This window comes from Phalangium opilio, unplaced genomic scaffold, assembly GCF_054372755.1.
Source record: "Phalangium opilio isolate 3A_F unplaced genomic scaffold, DU_Popi_V2 ptg000026l_1, whole genome shotgun sequence".
Classification (NCBI taxonomy): Eukaryota; Metazoa; Arthropoda; class Arachnida; order Opiliones; family Phalangiidae; genus Phalangium; species Phalangium opilio.
Genome location: NW_028324157.1, coordinates 2433254 through 2452567, shown reverse-complemented (window position 1 = coordinate 2452567; position 19314 = coordinate 2433254). Strand labels below are relative to the sequence as shown.

The window sequence follows — 19314 nt, the reverse complement described above, 5'->3', positions numbered from 1 at the left end:
GTATTTTTCACTCATCTCATTTAAACACTCACAAAGTCTTATTTTAGAACTCCTTTCATTTTCTTACTAGCACTCATTTCATTTTCTTACTAGCACTCATTTCATTTTCTTACTAGCACTCATTTCATTTTCAGTTCTCATATTTTAATATTAGCATTCATCTCATATTTTATTATTCGCATTCATCTCATTTTTAGAAATCTTTCAACATGTAGTACTTATCTCATTTTTCACAAGAGCTTTTAGTACTCATCTTTTTTTTTGAATTCATATTTTATAGGTCGCCACATTTTTTACTCAACCAATTTAATAATTTTTAAAATAATTTCAGATAATCTGATATCCGTTTTATTTATTTATAAGTAAAAGCCTAGGGCAAGAACAAAAATCAATTGCAATATTTATTTATTGAACTTTCATCTTTGAGTTTTGGATTGTGTACAAAAGTTTTTTATGAATCCTCTAAAATGCCCAGTTTTTTCATAATGGGACCTCTTCGATTTTCCCTGTAAAGAATGAGATCTTCCACAACTTCGGGCGTAAGACGATTTCTCCTTGCGTTTTTAAGAAATCCGGCCACACTAAACAGTCTTTCACAGTCCCCCGACGATGCAGGTATGGCCAACACAATCCGAGCCAATTTGCTTAACCTATATGGATTATTTTTACAATCAGTAATCAGTTAAGAGGAACCAAGGCGCTTCCGGGAGTAAAATATTTTACCCGCTTCTACGGGCGGATTTTTCGAGAATTAAAAGTGTATTTGCGCTGACTTTTCATATCTTCCTAGCCCCACGGCCAAGCGATTTTGGGCACGGTTTTAAAGATCAAAATCTATTTAATAAGCGAAAAATTAATTACCTGGGATATAAGTCTGTCTTATTTTTCCAATATTCTAATGGAGTTTGATTTCCATTGAAACATTCCATTAAATAAGCATCGATTTCATAATGTTTTGTCGGGTTACTTGTCCTTCGACGCTTTTCATTTATGGACTGCAGAAACCCAAAAAATCCAGCTGTAAAATTGAGATAAGTTTGAAATATTAAACATTTTCGAAATTAGTAGACTTCGTCCCTTTTACCATCAAGGTCGCTATTCTTGCTCTCACTGTTTTCATTACCGTCACCTTCGGTGGTGTCCATTTGTGACTCATTTTCAGCTGAGATTCCAACACTTTGCGTGCCTCTTCAACCGTAGGCAAACCAAGCAAATTAGCCTTGGTATCTATACAGGGTGGAAGAAATCAGACCAACAGCTACCTTTGTTGACGGACCCCAATATTGCCGTCGGGTGACGTCACTATACTGCAGAGTAGACCTCGTATACAGGGTGTAAATAAATACGTAGCATTGTAAGCAAAAGAGATGGTTTAATATGGAACATGTCCAAAGACTACCAGCCTCGGAACTGCGTGATTTCATGACCCCAAGCAACTTAACAACATAATACTACGGTATTCCCTTAACATGATCCCATAGGAAGAGATCAAGTGGGGTAAGGCCAGGAGACCTTGCTGAATACGGAATTGGTCCACCTATCTAACAGTTATGTAAAAGTTCTTTCGGCCATTAACGAACACTGACCGCCCAATGTGGTGGCAAAGCTCACGAATTACTGGTAATGGTAATGCGTCTATCGCTTCACTAAACTCGTGACGCAGGACGTCCAAGTACGTTCCACCAGTAATGTTCTCATCGAAGAAGAAGGATCCGTTAAGTCGGTACCCATGAATGCCAAGTCACACATTTAGCTTCCATCGCAGTTGATGGTAATGGTGTCGTAACCAATAGGATTTTTGATGGGACCAGTAATGCATGATAAGACGGTTTACCGTACCATCCCTGTGAAATGTCGCCTCGTCAGAAAGTACGTAGCGCCTTTTGCCGGAATAGTGGATCGGCTGCAATTAATAGCTCACACATGGTAAGACAAATGTAATGCCGTCTTATTAAATCGTCCTCTTTTAAGGCTTAATGGCGGTGGATATGATAGGGTAGGAATGGTGTCGATGTAATATGGCAAAAATATCTGTAAGGTTTAGTCCAACCGATCTACCACTGTTACGACGATTTTTTTCAAAACGTGCTAGAATACAGTATTCTCTTCTCTGTCTTCATTACCGATTACACGGATCTCCTACGTTCACGGTCCTGCATGACGAAATCATCACTGCTATGTTGTGTACATTAATTTATCTTTAACAGGGTGTTTGTTACAATAATACTATCACGGCCGACGTTGTATCTCTAAAGGACCGGCTATACCTCGCCATTCAGTGTAACATTACTGTTAAAAGCATACCAGTAGATAAGACGCGGTTTCTTTAGAAAAGAGGACTGTAGATCAGAGTTACACAGGCAATTCTGACCTACAGTTCTCCACGGGTTATTTTATAGATCGCATGTATGGGATCCTTACGGTAGGCCAAAACGCGGGCTATGTCAATGCCCATAGCCCGTAGTTTGGCCTACTGTACTGTAGATAAGGAGACATACACACATTCTGTAATCACAAGTGCGCGAGTTACAATGCCGCTAGTTTCTTATTAGTGTTGTTCATTCTGTCACGTAGAAGAATGCCAGCCTATTCTAACAGCGATAAACTGGACATGATGTTTATCTTGGGTGAATGTCGCGGTAATTTGCAACAAGCGGCAGCATTGTATGCCGAACGCTTCCCAGACCGCCAGCATCCGGTTCGTAGCACATTCTTTAACATTAGAGACAATCTTCGTGATTTCGGTACCTTCGTCGTGCACGACCGTGCACGTAGACGAGACCGTATAGTCGGTGATGAAGGTAGGGAGGTGGACATCCTAGCACGGTTTGAAAGTAATCCTCACACAAGTAGTAGAGCGGTCGCACAAGAGGTCGAACTGAGCCATTTCACCGTTCTTGCTATTTTACATCGTCACCACTACCGGCCATATCATATCCACCTCCATCAAGCCTTAACGGACGATGATTACTTAAGACGGCAAGATTTCTGTCTGACCATGCGTGAATTAATTCAAGCCGATCCGTTATTCTTGCGTAAGGTCCTTTTCTCCGACGAGGCGACATTTCATAGGAATGGTACGGTTAACCGGCATAAAGTCCAAAACTGAACCCAACAAAATCCCCACTGGTTACAACAACATTACCATCAAATTCGATGGAAAGTAAATGTTTGGGTGGGTCATATTGGCACTAGAATTATCGGTCCGTTCTTTTTCGATGAGAACATCACCGGGAACACTTACTTGGACTTCCTGCGTCGCGAATTTAGTGAAGCGATTGACGAGTTACCATTAGCAGTGCTTCGAGACCTGTGGTTTCAGCAGGACGGAGCACCAGCACATTGGGCGGTTCAAGTTCGTCAATGGCTAGACGAACACTTTCACAATCGTTGGATCGGCAGAGGCGGACCATTTCCGTGGCCGGCAAGGTGTCCTGACCTTACTCCACTAGATCTTTTCTTATGGGGTTATGTCAAGGGCGAGGTGTACAGCACCGAACCGTTAAATGTAGACGATTTGAAGAACCGGATTCGAGCGGCAATTAATAGCATCGCACCACTATTGCTGGAAAATGTGTTGCAGGACCTGGACAGCCGCCTTGAAGAGTGCCTTCACCACGATGGAAAACACATTGAACATCTACGCTGATATGTTTGCAAAACAGATTAAACTGTACGTTTCAGTGTGCGGCCTAAGTTCATAGGCTAAAGTGTAGGGCTATGACAATTTAATGTGTGTAGCACTCAGACATACTCCCCATTATCACGTTTGTACTGTCTTACTTTAATAAAATGATGTGAATCCCAAGGCGTTGTTATTTACACCTTGTTTGATGTGAATCCCAAGGCGTTGTTATTTACACCCTGTTTAATAGGTCTAAATGTAGTATATTCACGGTATCTTTCGGCAGTTTTGGGGGTCGTCCACAAAAGTAGCAGTTGGTCTGATTTCTTCCACCCTGTATAATATAATTTGAATAAAACTTCTCGTCTCCGAAGGGTGAAAGATTATAATGAAGTAAAACTAACTTTCAAACAGTCCAAGCTTAACTCCAGGATTAAGAATTGTGGCTACCACAAACGATTCATCTTTAAAAAGTTTTTGGAATCTGCTTTGTAGTCCACTGAGCAAAATTCTTTTCATTTCACGAAACCCTAAAATTTGAATATCATTCACTTTCTCATATGCATAGATAATTAGCGACTGAGCAATGGCCGATGTGGATTTCTCAGCTGATTGAACTATCACAGTTACCTCGGAAATTGGTTGAAGTAAACTAATGATCTCTCCAATAAAGGCCCTTATTAAAGTTAATGCAACATTTTAGTCCATAAATGGCAAGTAATGTTCCTTTGCAAAGGGAGGAATTTATAAAAAATTGACTACTAAAACGTGCTTATATCTATATAAATTCATGATAAAGGACTTTAACAATGAAGAATACGCCTTAAAACAGGTCACTTAAAATCTAATGGCGATTAATAATTTTTCTTTTTCATCCCCATTTCTCGAACCCGTTCGCATATGTCTCAAAGCCTATCTTCAAGGATTATGTTGCCTTCTTTACGAATACCCTTTCCACATAACACAAAAATTCTCAGTACAAGGGGTTGTATTCCCTTTAAAGTTTCATCCTTATTATTCTTTTCCAAAACCATCTTTTTAAAAATTTGAATTTCGATTACTTCATGCTATTTTTGGAACCTCAATTCGTTCTTTCTTCTTTACATTAGGGTCATTGTTTGCGGCCAATAGCAACTGTTGGACGTCATGAAAAATCTGTTTACATTGAGAAAAGTTAGTATGGCTCTGGTCATCTGATATGAGGTACACCAACTCGTACCTCAAGTATACTTTTCAGGGATCGAAGTGTAGAGTCCCACCTCGTTACATTTGGCGCCGCAAGGGTTTTGTTTGATGATTTTTTCAATTTCCCATGATAGTGGTTAAATTTCCTGAAAAATGTGATTATATCTTTGCATTGTTGAATTTGTTTTGTGGCTTCTGCGTCTCGCTTTTCGGCGTCGTGGACAACTAATTGCAAGGTGTGGGCAACACAGCAAATCCTGTCCCACACCTCCCCCCACTGCATGACAATTTTCGATATTTCGCCTTCGGGCATGTCTGTTTGTTTGAAAAAAAGTTAAAATTTTGGGAAAATTTGTAATCAAAAGCTTAAACGAATACCTGTCATCTTCATCTCCAAATCCAATTTCTGGCTCATCAGCTGGAAATTCTTCTATTTCTGTATCAGAAACTTTGCTTAAAATTGTCCAATCCGAACCGATAGTTTGAAGAAGCGTTGCCTTGAAGGCTTTCGTTATGTTAGCGGCATTGTCAGCCATTACTTTTCCAACCTACAAGTTTCATATATAGTTATAATAATAATTAGGTGAATTGATCGAAGTCGTATAAAAGGGATGGTAGTGGCTATATTAGAATACAATTAATTAAATTCATCTTTGACTTTACTTTAAAAGAATTATATTTAAGTTATCGTAGAATATGACAACAGAGGCATTCGTACTTGCATAGGATCAATGCTCATATTTTTCAGGGATTCAATGACTTTCTCCCTTATATTGTCCCCTGTGTGACGCTCCCCGAAATACTTGAATGCAATTGTCTTTGAAGACATTTTCCATTGCTCTAAAATAATATAAATAGTTTTTTGCACCCATTTTTATTACATTGACAAACTACCATCAATAAATTGGACTTTAATTCCAATTATTCCTTCATGTGAAATGGAACTCCATATATCTAACATGATGTGTACGCTAGAAAAGGGTTGTAAAGACATTTCACGTTTCAGAGCGGGTGTTACACTATTTGCTACTGCTTGTTTCAGATCTCTTTTAATTGTTCTTCGTGAAAGTGGTATAAGATCTGGATTAAGTTCACTGAGGAAATAGCGGAAAGCGGGAGCTGCAAAGTTTTAATAAAATTCACAAAAATAAAATGCTGTAAACTATTATTAAATAATGTGGACAAACATTCGGTTTCGCGCAGTGGGTGTCCTCTTAAAGCTATGTAATCCAACACTGCTTTTTTGTATTTTCTTTGAATCCAAGCACTTCTGTCTGAAGTATATTTTTTACCATAAAAATGTGTAATAGTTTTAGGACAAGCTTGAGTGCAGGTTTGAATATCAGAGTCAATTTTGGTCTCCACATTTTTGGGACTATCTGGTAATATTATTTTGTTTTCTGGGTGAACCCTCTTCAAATAGAAATAATATATGGAGAGTTAAGAAATGGACATTTCATATAGAGTAAGAACTTCACTGGCATTTTGTTTTATTTGCGATGCAAGTGTAAGCGCAGTCTGCAAGAGGGTCAACCTACGTATGATTGACCTCTTCAACCCCACAACATATGAACTCAAGTATAGAATGTTCCAAAAAGGGTTGTAACCTCGTACTTACAGTGGGTTTTATGTGCTATTTTGAGTCGAAAACGCTCTGTGAAAATTGGCCTAAGGTCCACAATTAACAAGTTATGATTGGAGGGTTTTACGCGTGACCCTTTTAAATTTAAGTAAGAAATTGGAAGAAAATGCGGATTTATACGAGGAGTCATCCGTAAATCAGTCTTATCATAATTCCGATTCGTTTAGAGTGTCCCTTTTGGCGATTTTCGACTCAAAATCGGCTTCGTCTTGCTGCAAAAATCTACTATTTCATGGGGGATTCAATGCTTTCGGGGGTTTTTACTAAATTTGGTGCTATGTTCAACTATTAAGTATCTTTCTTAAAACTGTAACTTTGTATAAACTATTAACTATCAGAGTTTAGGAACTATCACTGTAAGTTACTTTTAGTACATTGCAACTTTGATCGAATAAAAACGTTAAGTCAACTGTCAAAAAGCTCCAAAGACTCGCAAATCACTGCAGTTCCGACAGTCCGTCACTCATACGTTCTAGGAAATTGTACCAGCTCTATCACACATGATGCGTGCGATTTTACCTTGAGAATGGTAATACCAAGAATGGATTTAAGCTAATAAGAACATAGGGCCATAGCTTTAGCCTTTGGTGCAATGTAGAAATAAGCTACTAATTGAAGTCAGTTCGGTTTCCTGGCTTAACCGAACTAATAATTTAAGTTCAGTTTTCAGTTTTTGAAAATCTTAACTGAAAAGTTTCAATTCAGTTTCAGTTTTAGTCCAAAACCGATTTGAAACGTACTGTGGGAAACTTTGACTCCTATATATGACGTACTTCCTGTTTTTATAAGTTTTTGATCAAACCAAGAGGTTAATCACGTGATCTAAGGAAACAAGAACAGCGATGGCCAGTAAAGCCAAGCAGACGACGTATCTTTCTTTTTCCAACGTGTTGGGGATATTTCATCGTTTTAATCTTCATTTCTACATTATGTTCCTTGAAGAATAACAACGAAATTAAAAATGACTAGTTCACAGAGGCAAGTTAAAATTTCAAGAAAGCAAAAAGAATTAATCATTAGTTATTTATATAACATTTAAATATTTTGCAAAAGCTCAATGTACATTGAAAACTGAAATAGTAGAGAGTGTGTCCGAGTCGTTACCTCCTCTGATGGAACAAAACTAAAGTTGCATAGATTTTCGAAGGCTTCTTGGACCATTCTTGAGCGCGACGTGCAATATATGTATCTGTAACTCTATACCCTCTTAATTTTATATAACATTCAAATATTTACCAAAAGTTCAATGTTTATTGAAAACTGAAATAGTTGAGAATGTGTCCAAGTCGGGACCACCTCTGATAAAACAAAACTAAAGTTGCATAGATTTTCGAAGGCTTCTTGGACCATTCTTGAGCGCGACGTGCAATATATGTATCTGTGGTTAAGCATTTAACAAAAGCACTTTTGTCCAATAAAGCTTTTTTGTTCAAAATCAGGTTAGGTTAGAAATATTTTTTAAATAATTTAACATTGTTACGCCATTTCCATAAAACTCATGTTTATCTTCATCGACTTCTCAAATAATATGCCTTTTCCAAAAATTTGCTGTTCGGTTAGGTTAGGTTTGGTTTGGTTAGGAGGACGTCTCGTCCTCTTTGGGGCGGTTATACACTTCAAGTACAGTAAAACGGCTGGCTTAAAATATTTTCATAATGAATATAACATAAAAAATAAAGCAATATTAGCAACTGATTTTATTATTTCATATATTGCTGATGTATTACTATTTCGTTCTTATAATCCTTAGTTCTAAAATAATAATTTAGAAAATGTTTGGATCTAGTGTTCATTTTACGTAGGCCGTAAATTGTTTTAAGTTAATTTAATTTAAATTCCATCGGGAAAACCCGAAGTGCGGGTTTTTCGGTGCAATCGGAATGTCCCATTTTACAGCATCGTAAATCCTCCGAAGTGAGAGTTTTTCAGTCGAATGGGACTCGGCACAATGTTACTAAAGTGTTTAAATTAAGCTAAGTTGAAGTTCAACGGATATTGTGTTTTCCCACGGGTTTTTCTGAAAACAATGTATCTTATTTCGCAAACAATTATTTCAACCTATGTATTTAAAGCGACGCAGGTCGGAACACCATTCAAGATGTTTCAAGATAAACCTGCAAATATCTTTAAAACTAAGCTTATAAACCCTTACACATGATAGGAAGCTATGCTTATAAACCTAAACATATAATCCTGAAAACATGTTATACAACTAGGCATATAATCGTGTAAACACGTTTTGTTACTAAGCATTATAGCACAATAACATGACATATACCACCTTAAACATGTTTAAATACTAGATATGACAAGCGATCAACACATTTTGAACCTAAACATAAGGTGTTGCAAACCTAAACACCATTATTTTTTAAATATGAGTGTTTTTAAACTTGATAAAATATCTGTTGCATTTTCGTGTATAGGCAAGTGTTTAGTTTCTAAACACTTTTTTTCTGTGTACTTGGCTCACAATGCGTTTTTGTGTTGGGGATGGCTTAAGCCAACAAGAAAAACGGTAACCTTGCCTACTTTTTACCGTTACCTTTTCGGCCTGTTATCCGACCTTTTACCATCCCTGACCCGTTGCCTTTACTTTAATTGAAGGGCTTTAAAAAATTAGGGGTTAACGCAAATGCTTCATCGCCTATGAAAGCGTAAGGAAGGACTGTATTAGAATTAGGTAGCTGTTCCGGTTCAGGAACGCGCAACGAATGATCGTTCAATTTGTGATGGAATAGTGTGTGCTCAATGACACCTCCGTCTGAGATTCGTCCATTTACACCAAATTCGACGATTGTGAACTCATAATTCGCATTCACTACTGCCATCAACACCATGCTATGAAGCCTTTATAATTATAAAAGTAGGACCCGCTTTTTGGTGGCGGAATAATCTTGACATGCTTGCCATCCACAGCACCCAGGCAATGTGGAAAATTTCCCTTCCTTTTGAAGTCCTGCGCTACCTCTTTCCATTCTTCCTGTGATGTAGGCACCTACGAAATAACAATATCATTTCAGGGTGACAACTCCATCGAGTCAGTCAGCTCTCCTCAAGACCAAGAGCACCGCTCGCCATCACATTATTCAAACAGCAGTTCTCTAACTGCTCAGTCGGCTCTAGACCAGGACGTGTTCCCTCCTACCCCAAGTAGTGAAAGCTCATCGGCTCCACCCAGACGTCCTAATAATAAGAAAAGGGGGGCTAGAGATCGACAGTGTTATTGCTTCTGTAGGGCAAAAGCTGAACGAAATCACAAATGAGGACCAACATGATGCGTTTGGGCGCAATGTAGCTGCTAAGTTGCGACGTTTGCCCAATGTCCAGCGTATTTACGTCGAAAAACTCATTAACGACGCATTGTATGAAAGGTAATTAGGAACTCTGTCGCGAAGTTGTTTCATCAGCATTCCAAGTAGCGACGCTTTACCATTACCCATCCCTCCACAGCCTACCATAATCAACACCCTACTACCCAACTGGCATATTCAGGAATTACCCAACGATACCACAACCACGATAACTGTCAATAACCCTGACGATAATGTGCCTTCTCATGAAAACATTTCTTCACATGTAACTACTTCCACCCCATGTGAATAGATACGCAAGACGTATATTTATGTATATTGGATGTAATAAATATTGGTTCAACAATCATAAAGCTTTGAATTACTTTCATGTATTGCTTACGCAACACCATATAGATGGCTCGACAGTTGTCAGGGATAATAGCGGGTAAAGATTGATGGGACATGACAGTTGAAAATCGTAAATCTCGGTATGATCGCCCGGTAGCTAGAAAGCGCAATGTACTGCTCAATCGTTCATGCGGCGATATAGCTTGACGCCTCGCAGTATCTTGACGTTTTATAATAGGTGTCACCAAAAGCAGTTATTGGGTGTTGGTGGTTTCGTCCATTCGGAGATAACACCGCCACTTATCGGGATCGTTTCGTAAATCGTTCAATAAATGTAATAATGTCTCTTTCGTTGTAACAACCATGTTTTACACCATTTTGTTCTCGTTTTTTTCTTGTTCTTGCGTTTCCATAGTAAACAAGTTGGGAAAACCAAATTACTACCTCTCCGAGTCAAGAGGAAGACTTCTTACAAAATTATTTACCTAGATATTTAAATATTTCTCATTTTTTAAGTAAAAATTTACGAATTATTAAAGCAGTATTCGAAGCATAGCGCATATACTGTAATTCAGTAGAATAAATAATAATACAAAAAATATTATTGGAACATCAAAATGAAACGGATCTTTATAGCTACAAAACTACTTAAGGCATCGAAATTACGAAAAACATTTCCACATATTCACTTTATACTACGTTTCAAATCTTACCAATGAATAATAACAGCGCAATTGCGTGAACCTTTTGGTGGAAGCCCCACCATTGGGAGGCCAGACGTTTCTCGTAACCCTAGCCGATTGCCGCGTATGTCTTAACCTTAACGATGATGATGGAGATAGAAGCCAGTCCATGTGGGATGGACAAAAAGACCAGATGATGGTGGTGTATAGAAGCCAGTAAAGGGAACATAACGTTATTAGCCTTTTGAGCCTTAGAAAAATTAGATTACCTCCCCTTATATGCCCCGATATGCTGAGTGTTATTTACCCCCCCCCCCTTTCACACCGCAAAAGTTGTAAAATAATGGGTTACAAAAACGTGTTCAGAATTAATTCAATGTTTTATTCGGTTTCACCTATATATATAAAAAAGAAATAAAGCAAAATCATTATCTCTGATAAAGGAATTTTAAAAACTTAATTATTCACCATTAACCTATTCAAATACGTTCAAACATTGTTCTTAACCAATTACCAGTAATTATTTTGCCTTATGAAAACCAGGCAGTGAGAGCGCTGACTGGGTGGGCGATGGCTAGGTGCCTGCTGGCTGGGTGACCACTGGCTGAGTGGGCGCAGGTTGAGTGGGCGCTGACTGGTTGGGCGCTAACTGGGTGGGCGCTGGCTGAGTGGGCGCTTGCTGTTGTATATCTATTGAACATATATTAATGATTAAAAATATTATTAGTTTTCCCATATTACACTAACCTATCGCTAATAAAATCTATAAAAACAATAGTCGTTACCTCTTAACAGCGGACAGTTGGCAGCCTTATGGCCAAACTGCCTACAAGCGTAGCACAGTCGTGTGCCATGCCTACGATTTCCACCACCACCACCACGCCTTCCTCCTCGCCTTCCCCCTCGACGGCCACGCGTAATTCCTTCAATGAAGTTGATGGAAACTTTAACCATTTTTAAATGTTCACTCCTAATAAGATATTTCCAGAATGATACCAAATATCCCTCGCATTCAGCTTTATACCCTTTATGGGTATGGTGTTAAAAAACGCAGCCCTTTCAAGAACATTTTTTACTAATAGATTCATTGTTGTATAGATTAGAGTATATGTAGACCGAGTAGCGTCAATAGGACAAAAATGCTTTCAAAGCTATTATTTTTTTGGGAAAGTAAATGAGGAACGGATTATTTTCTATGGTGCCTCCAACCTCAGATTCAGAACTCAATTATCTACTGGATATCGTTTATTCCACTTGCACACTAATATGTACACAATGGCTTCTATCGTGTCATCTGTTTACGGCTTTGTACGCATTTTTGTGCGGGTACGTCGTGAATATTAAATCATAAAACGAAAAGAACTCGTAGTCCAAGTAGCGACAATAGGTGAGATATAAGGTAAAGAAAATATTCACTCCCATCTAGCTATACTAGAGCATCTTTAGTCCGAATAGAGGCAATAGGCCTAAATTGACGAAAAAATTAAAGTTTTTGGTAAAGGAAATGGGAAACCCATAAAATCATGTTTCCTCTTATTGTCTATAGCTTGGATCTGCAATAGTGCCTTTGGATTTAATACTGACGTTCGAGAAAGTCGTTATTTACATCCTTGTAACTAACCGGATATGATGTTAATGGAAACGAAAAATGAGAATAGCTTTTCTAGTCATGTGATGGTCCACGTTCGTTTTCACATAGCCCACTTCATCACGCGCTCGACTACTCAAACTACTCGCGCCATAGAACTCGTTCAATAGGCCTAAAAGTGCGAATTTTGGATTACCGGCGGAAAGTTCGAAGGAAATCAAAATTAACATTAAGTTCAATGAGAGGAGGTAGAGCTTTTGGTCCGATCTTCTGTCTCATTGATTCTTTTGACCTGATATTTTAATGAGAGGTGTGTTACAATCAATTATTTCTAAAAATGGTTAAAAATGTTCAAAATTAATTAGCTTTGTCAAAATGATAATTTTAGTACTTTCACCCCCTTTCCGATAACAAACATATTGCTTACACATGACACTAAATATCTTATAATTAAACAAAACTCTAGTCCCAAAAGCCTAAAACACACCTGTTCTGGGGATTAAGAAACTACCTGAAGAACGTTGGGGAAAAGTATCGCAATAGTGGTTGCTGTTGGTAAAAGCACAATATATATTATACTAGTTTTCAAGGACAGCCAAGAAAAAAATGCTTCCTCGAAGCCGTCCTCGGCTTGTTCGTTGACATTTAGAAGCTTCTTGTGTGGTAGACCTAGCATTACTGTTTTATCAGTATCATTAGCAATTACTGATACCTATTTCGCTAGTGCTAAACGTTCTCAATGAAAGACTTCATTTTATGAGTAATTCAACTGCTCTGGTGTTGATGAAATAGTTTGATTATGGACAGAATGGCTTGCATCACCAAAAAGGCTTTCGAGACATCTGGCCCTCTGGACGTTTACAAGTCTTATAAAATTGGTTCAAGAGGTCTAGGTTTTTTAATCTATTTCTCTCTAAAAGCCATGTTTTTGGACGAGGAGGATGGGGCTCGGTTTCTTTTACCTTGGAAAACGGTTGTAAGTACTTAATTTAAAATTTTGACATTGGAAATTAATGTTTATTAAAAAACCGTATCCACTTTAAGAAATTGATTCTTATTTATTTAATAGACCAGATTGTTACACCCCTCATTCAAATTTCAAGACATTGGGCTCAGTAGATCCGAAGATATTCAATTAGCACTAAACCCATCATTTGACTTTGGAAAAGAATTTTCTTAAAAAAACCAAAAAAATCAACCCTAGAAGCTTCAATCCTTTTTAAATTAATATAACCTTGTTATTATAATAATATTACTACTTGGGCAAAAATTATTTTGCATTACTCCGTGTGGTTTCCAATGTGCTAATAATATAGTAAATAATCGAGTTGGGACACTTAGTAGAGAACTGTATGCATCAGACTTAATAAAAAAACGACAAGTTCAGATCATTCTATAGTATAACAGGTCAAACAGTTCATTGAAATTATTTTAACGTTAATTTTTGCTGGAAAAAAACATCTTCTTCGTTTACCGAAGTTTTATTTGGCGTGCTGATTCCACCAGCCTTTTCCGCTCCTTTACAAGGAGTGTTTGGTTGGTGAACTGAAGTTTCCTCAGTTTTTTCAGGTGACGACTCAGCGCCACCAGCAACCACATCAAACATTTCTTCGTTACTTGAAAATTAAGAAAGGAATAGAATATTAATTTTTAAACTTTAACGCTGTTTAAGGCGTATCTACAAATAACTATTCCAAACATTGTTATTTATGAACGGTTTGACAATATATAATAATCAAACAAACATCTATCGCCACCAAAATTACTTACTTTTTGATGAAAGAGCCTTATTGGAGTTCATCTGCCTCGTCAATTTCATCTGAATCCTAAATTATTACATGTGCCGGCGAGCTTCGATTTCTGTTCAATAAGGTACATGTAAAATAAAAATTAACTATAGAGCAATGAAGCCATTTAGTGGGGTCCTGGCCCATTGGACCGAAACCCATTCGACAGAATTCCATTTCACCGAAATTTAGCTGAATTTGGCGGTAAATTATTGCAGTAATTTGGTCTTAAAAGCCTCTATAGTTATCTTCTTATAAAAATGTTTTAGCCAATTAATGTTTTTATATTTTGTACGTAAATATATGAAAAATTAAAAGTTGTATTGCGCTTATCACTTTTTGGGTACTAATTAAGGTTACTCCCCATTTCAATCAATTTAAAACACCCTATTCCCATTTACTCAAACCTCTTTCAACCCAATTGCTAGTTCTCCTATTCCAATTAACCCAATATTGCATACCCAAAAAGACTCAAATAGAGTAGAATTTGATGGTTTTATTTATTTATTTTTTCATTCCATAAGGGATAGACTTACTTCAAGTGTATAACTGCTCCAAAGAGGAAGAGACGTAATCCTAACCAAACCAACCTAACATAACAGTAAAGTTTTGGAAAAGGCATATTATTTGAGAAGTCAATGAAGCTAAACATCAATATTTTGGAAAAGGCGTAACATTGTTATATGATTTATAAAATATTACTAACCTAACTTAACCAAATCTAACCTAGCATAACAAAACGTAATCTAACATAACCCAACCTAACCTAAAAAACCAAAATAAAATACCCCAGCTATAACATCGAATTTGTAACTCAACCTAACCACTGCCTCCTTTACTAAAGGCCCGAGTATAGAATTTTTCAAAACCTCGAAAAGTGACATTTTAGTTCGCCTCGTTAAGTCGCACCTTGGCGCTCGTTTCTATCCAAATGACGTCATTTTTCACGTGACTGTGACGTTTTTTAACGGTTTTTAAGCAGTCGCACTTTCATATTTTTCGAAGCCTTGGACGTGGTTAAGCAGGTGAGATTTGTTTTGAATTTTAAATGTGAAAACTTAAGAAATATTAAATACAGTATTAACTTTCAAAAGTTGCTATGATGTTGTATTATATACAGATTTTAAATTTGGCTATAATGTTATATTAGATATGGATTTATATTTTTAAATTTGGCGATAGTGTTTCATCAGATACAGATTTTAACTTTTAAAATTGACTATAATTTATATTTTATACGGTCTTTAACGATTAAATTTGGTTATAATGTTATAGTTTTATTAAATTTGGTTATAATCTTATAGTTTTAATAATTTCCAGAATAAAAAGGGCCATCTGCGTCGTCCCAAATTGCGGGCAGTTGCAAAGAAAAGACCAAAAAAGAGAACTTGAAAATCGTGCCGTTAGCTTTCACTCATTCCCAAGTGAAGAACAAAAACGAAAAAATGGATTTATGCAGTGTTTGGCGATAGCACAGAATTATATGAAAATTGGATTGCTACAAAAGGCGAAGCTAAAATTTGTAGTAAACACTTGAAGACATCAGATTTTAGCTTGTCAACAAACCAAAAGAGGCTATTATACGGGCAATCCCAAAATTGGACAAACCGCAATTAATTTCACCAAAAAGAAGCCGTTCATTTATGGAAAAGAGGGTACCACTTTCGCCTTTGTCAAACAATTATTTAAGAAGAAGACTGTTCACCGAAAACAAAAACACAAATCCACCTGAAATTACAGCAGGACCTGAGTTAGCAACACCACCTGAAATTATAGCAGTACCTGGATTAACAACACCTGAAATTACAGCAGTACCTGAATTAACAACACCTGAAATTACAGCAGTACCTGAATTAACAACACCTGAAATTACAGTAGTACCTGAATCAGCACCTTTAATGGAATCAGTGCAAATACAATATGAAGTTCCTAAACGGGATGCTTATACTCAGTCCACTTTTATCACAAGGAAAAAAAAATGTAAAACATCAACAAGAAAACTAGGACGAATAAACTTGAAGCTTAGAAAACAGTTTGAATCTCTTCAATATAAAGTGGCTGAGCTGACAGCAACAATCAAAAAACATCAAAAAGAGACGAAACAAAAGGAATTTGATCAATTGAAGAAGTTAATGGATGCAAGCTTAAGCAACAATTTAAAAGCTAATTTTCTTATAGAGCAAGTTCTATCTTTTGACAAAAAGAAGTTGCCATATGAAATATCTACCCTCAAGATTGCTGCCTAATATACAAAAAATCTCCAGCGGCCTACGATATCATTAGGGATTTAAATATTTTGCATCTACCACACAGAACCACACTAAAAAAATTTATTGGATATTCTAATGGGGAAGATGGCGTGACAACCCTAGTCAAAGAAAGATTAGCAGCGGAGTTTAAAAATGTAGTCATCCCAAATGAAAGAATGGGTTCCCTCATGTTCGACGAAATGTCAATTAAACCTAAATTGCTTTATGACAAAAATCTAGATCGTTACCATCTTCAAAGTGGCAACTTAGCCAAGCCTGTAAGATTCCTAACACGCAAACATTTGTATCCCACCTCATTTGAGAAAATGAATGTACTACGAGCAATTCAATTATTTTCACTACCAGTAACTTCTGCCTTAAAAACCCTTTTGAAGTTGAAAATGTGTGACAAAGAAGATGAAGATAGTTTACTCGCTACTGTATATTTTATTGATACTATGCGTAAATGGTTTGAAATCCATGATGTTCACAATAAAACTTCAAGGATTCATCTAAGAAATGTTAACAAATTGCCCTTTGAAAATCTTGACGATGAAAGACGAGAGAATTTCAGCTAGACGAATTGCTCCCATTTATCCAAATGATCCAAGAAAACAATATACTGAAAGAGGAGCGCTTCTCAAATGAAACCTTAAAACAAAATCAACAGTAGCGTTCTCACGATACTTGTTAAATAATGGTTATCATTGCATTTTTACACGGAAATTATCAAGCTACGCTGTTGATGATAATTTTTGTCACATGTGTATAAGCCAATGTGTATATTTTCGCTTGATTGGTTTTTAGTGGTTGTTTGATTTAATCTATCATTTATTTTACGAGCAATTTAAAGCAAAAAAATTATCTTCTTTGCTCTTATCGTTGGCTAGAGGCACCTGGTGAGAAACGAAAAATGGCCATTGTTTATTTTTTCTTAGGTAACTTTGGAATATGCTCTAAAAAGAGCATTATAGAGTATAAATTAACCAGTGGTGGGCCTTTCGCGATTTCTTCCCGCTTCCAATCTTCCCCTTCTTTGACGGCAGAGGGCGACACCGGCAAATCCCGCTTCACCTTCTCAGAAGAGATGTGAAAATTTCTCTCCTTTCCCTTCCCCGTCCAAGAATAGACGTGTAAAACAGAAGAAGGTGGTGAATAACTCTGAGAGGCTGACGGTCAAGGGTTGAAAGTGGTCGGCCCCTTTCTCAGCTGTAGGTTTTCCTCCTTATTAGATAATTTTTCCTTTTTGGAGAAAAAAGGCGCTTGCCTCGGAAGGAGAGTTTACTTTCTTTAGAAGGAAACCTGCTGTGGTTAGAGAGAAGATTCCTGCCCAGGTAGCAAAAACCCGTGATTTACACGTCCAAAAGCGGTGTACGGTAAACCTAATTATGAACGTGTAAAACACCCATCCCATGTCACCTCTAAACACCGTCTTATTCAAATTAACCAACAGTGAAGATCACGTTGTTTTTATTAAATATGTAAACAATATTTGCACTCAGAATTCACGTGAAAAGAATGTAATTTAATTAAATGTTCGTAGCGTGCAATTTACGTGGGTAGCACGTGTACCCAACGTTTCTCGGGTACCCAAAACCCGTGATTTACCCCTCGGATTTACCCGTCTAAAAGCGGTGTACGGTAAACGTAATTATGAACGTGTAAAATACCCATACCATGTCACCTCTAAGCACCGTCTTATTCACGTTAACCAACAATGTAGATCACGTTGTTGTTACTAATAAATATCATAAGATAAACTTTAAATGGGTGAAAATGAATGGCACATGATCATTTAACTTGATGTTATATGTTGAAGTCCAAAATATGTGCAGGTTAAATTTTAAACGCAAAGCTGGAAACTAACCTCCAGCTAGCCGACCGAAAACCAAATGGATAAAACATTCCGATAGATAAGGTCGAGGTCTAATATTTTTTAGACCTCGTTTTAAAATGAAAGATTTAAAAAAGCGAACGGCCGAACACCCTACCTATTTTTAGGAGCACTATATTGAAGGAGACGTAGCTGTATTTTAAAGCACTTATAAGGCAACGTTTATTTTTAATCCTATAATATTACTCCAGGGAAAATGTCAATAGAAAACGGTACTAGATGGTAGGTGTCATAGCCATATTGGAGAAAGAAAATTTGGGCTTCAACAATTTGCTGTGAATGACGGCCGGTCTTAACAACGATGATGTCTATACAATAATCACTTATTTATTTGTACCCATACATATCACCTGTGCTTGCCTTTCTAAAAATTATATTATAACAATTGTATGTGTTGAAATGTGATTCACTATAAGTTTAAATTTAAATACATTGTGATACTATAAATTAACAAATAATTTCATATATTAGAAATAGTATATATTTCACCTACTTTGTTAGAATCAACTCCAACCACAAGTACAAATATCTTGTTCTTTTCAACCTCATTGTCACGTGATTTAGGCATATTGAGTAACTGTTAAATTCAACTTCATGTTCACGTGTATTACACGGCCTAAATCACCACCAAACTTAGTGTGATATTTTCCACCAATTTTCCACGTGTATTAAACGCTTTAAATCCCCACCAAATTAACGTGATGTGTTCAACCAAAACTCCACATGCTTTACACGTCTAAATATACTCCACAATTGACGTGTTAGTTTCAACCTATTCCCCACGTGTTTTACACTCCCTAAATCAACACCACAAATAACGTGATATTATCCACCTATACTCAACTTGTTTTACACGTCCTAAATCATCAGCTCTATTAACGTGATATTTTCAACCTATACTCCACGTGTTGTACACGCTTTACATCGCCACCAAATTAACGTGATGTGTTCAACCAAAACTCCACGTGTTTTACACGTCTAAATATACTCCACAATTAACGTGATAGTTTCAACCTA

The 19314-nt window shown here is 36.9% G+C and overlaps 1 protein-coding gene across 1 annotated transcript; it reads right to left on the bottom strand.

Moving 5' to 3' along the window:
- Positions 1-3819: 3819 nt before the first annotated feature.
- Positions 3820-6294, bottom strand: LOC149691191 (uncharacterized). Its single transcript, XM_089869440.1, has 7 exons — positions 6289-6294; positions 5998-6223; positions 5705-5929; positions 5529-5650; positions 5189-5358; positions 4030-4301; positions 3820-3959 (listed from the first exon to the last, which is right to left on the bottom strand). Exons 1-7 carry the CDS (start codon positions 6292-6294, stop codon positions 3820-3822), a joined length of 1161 nt encoding a protein of 386 aa, XP_089725566.1.
- Positions 6295-19314: the final 13020 nt, after the last annotated feature.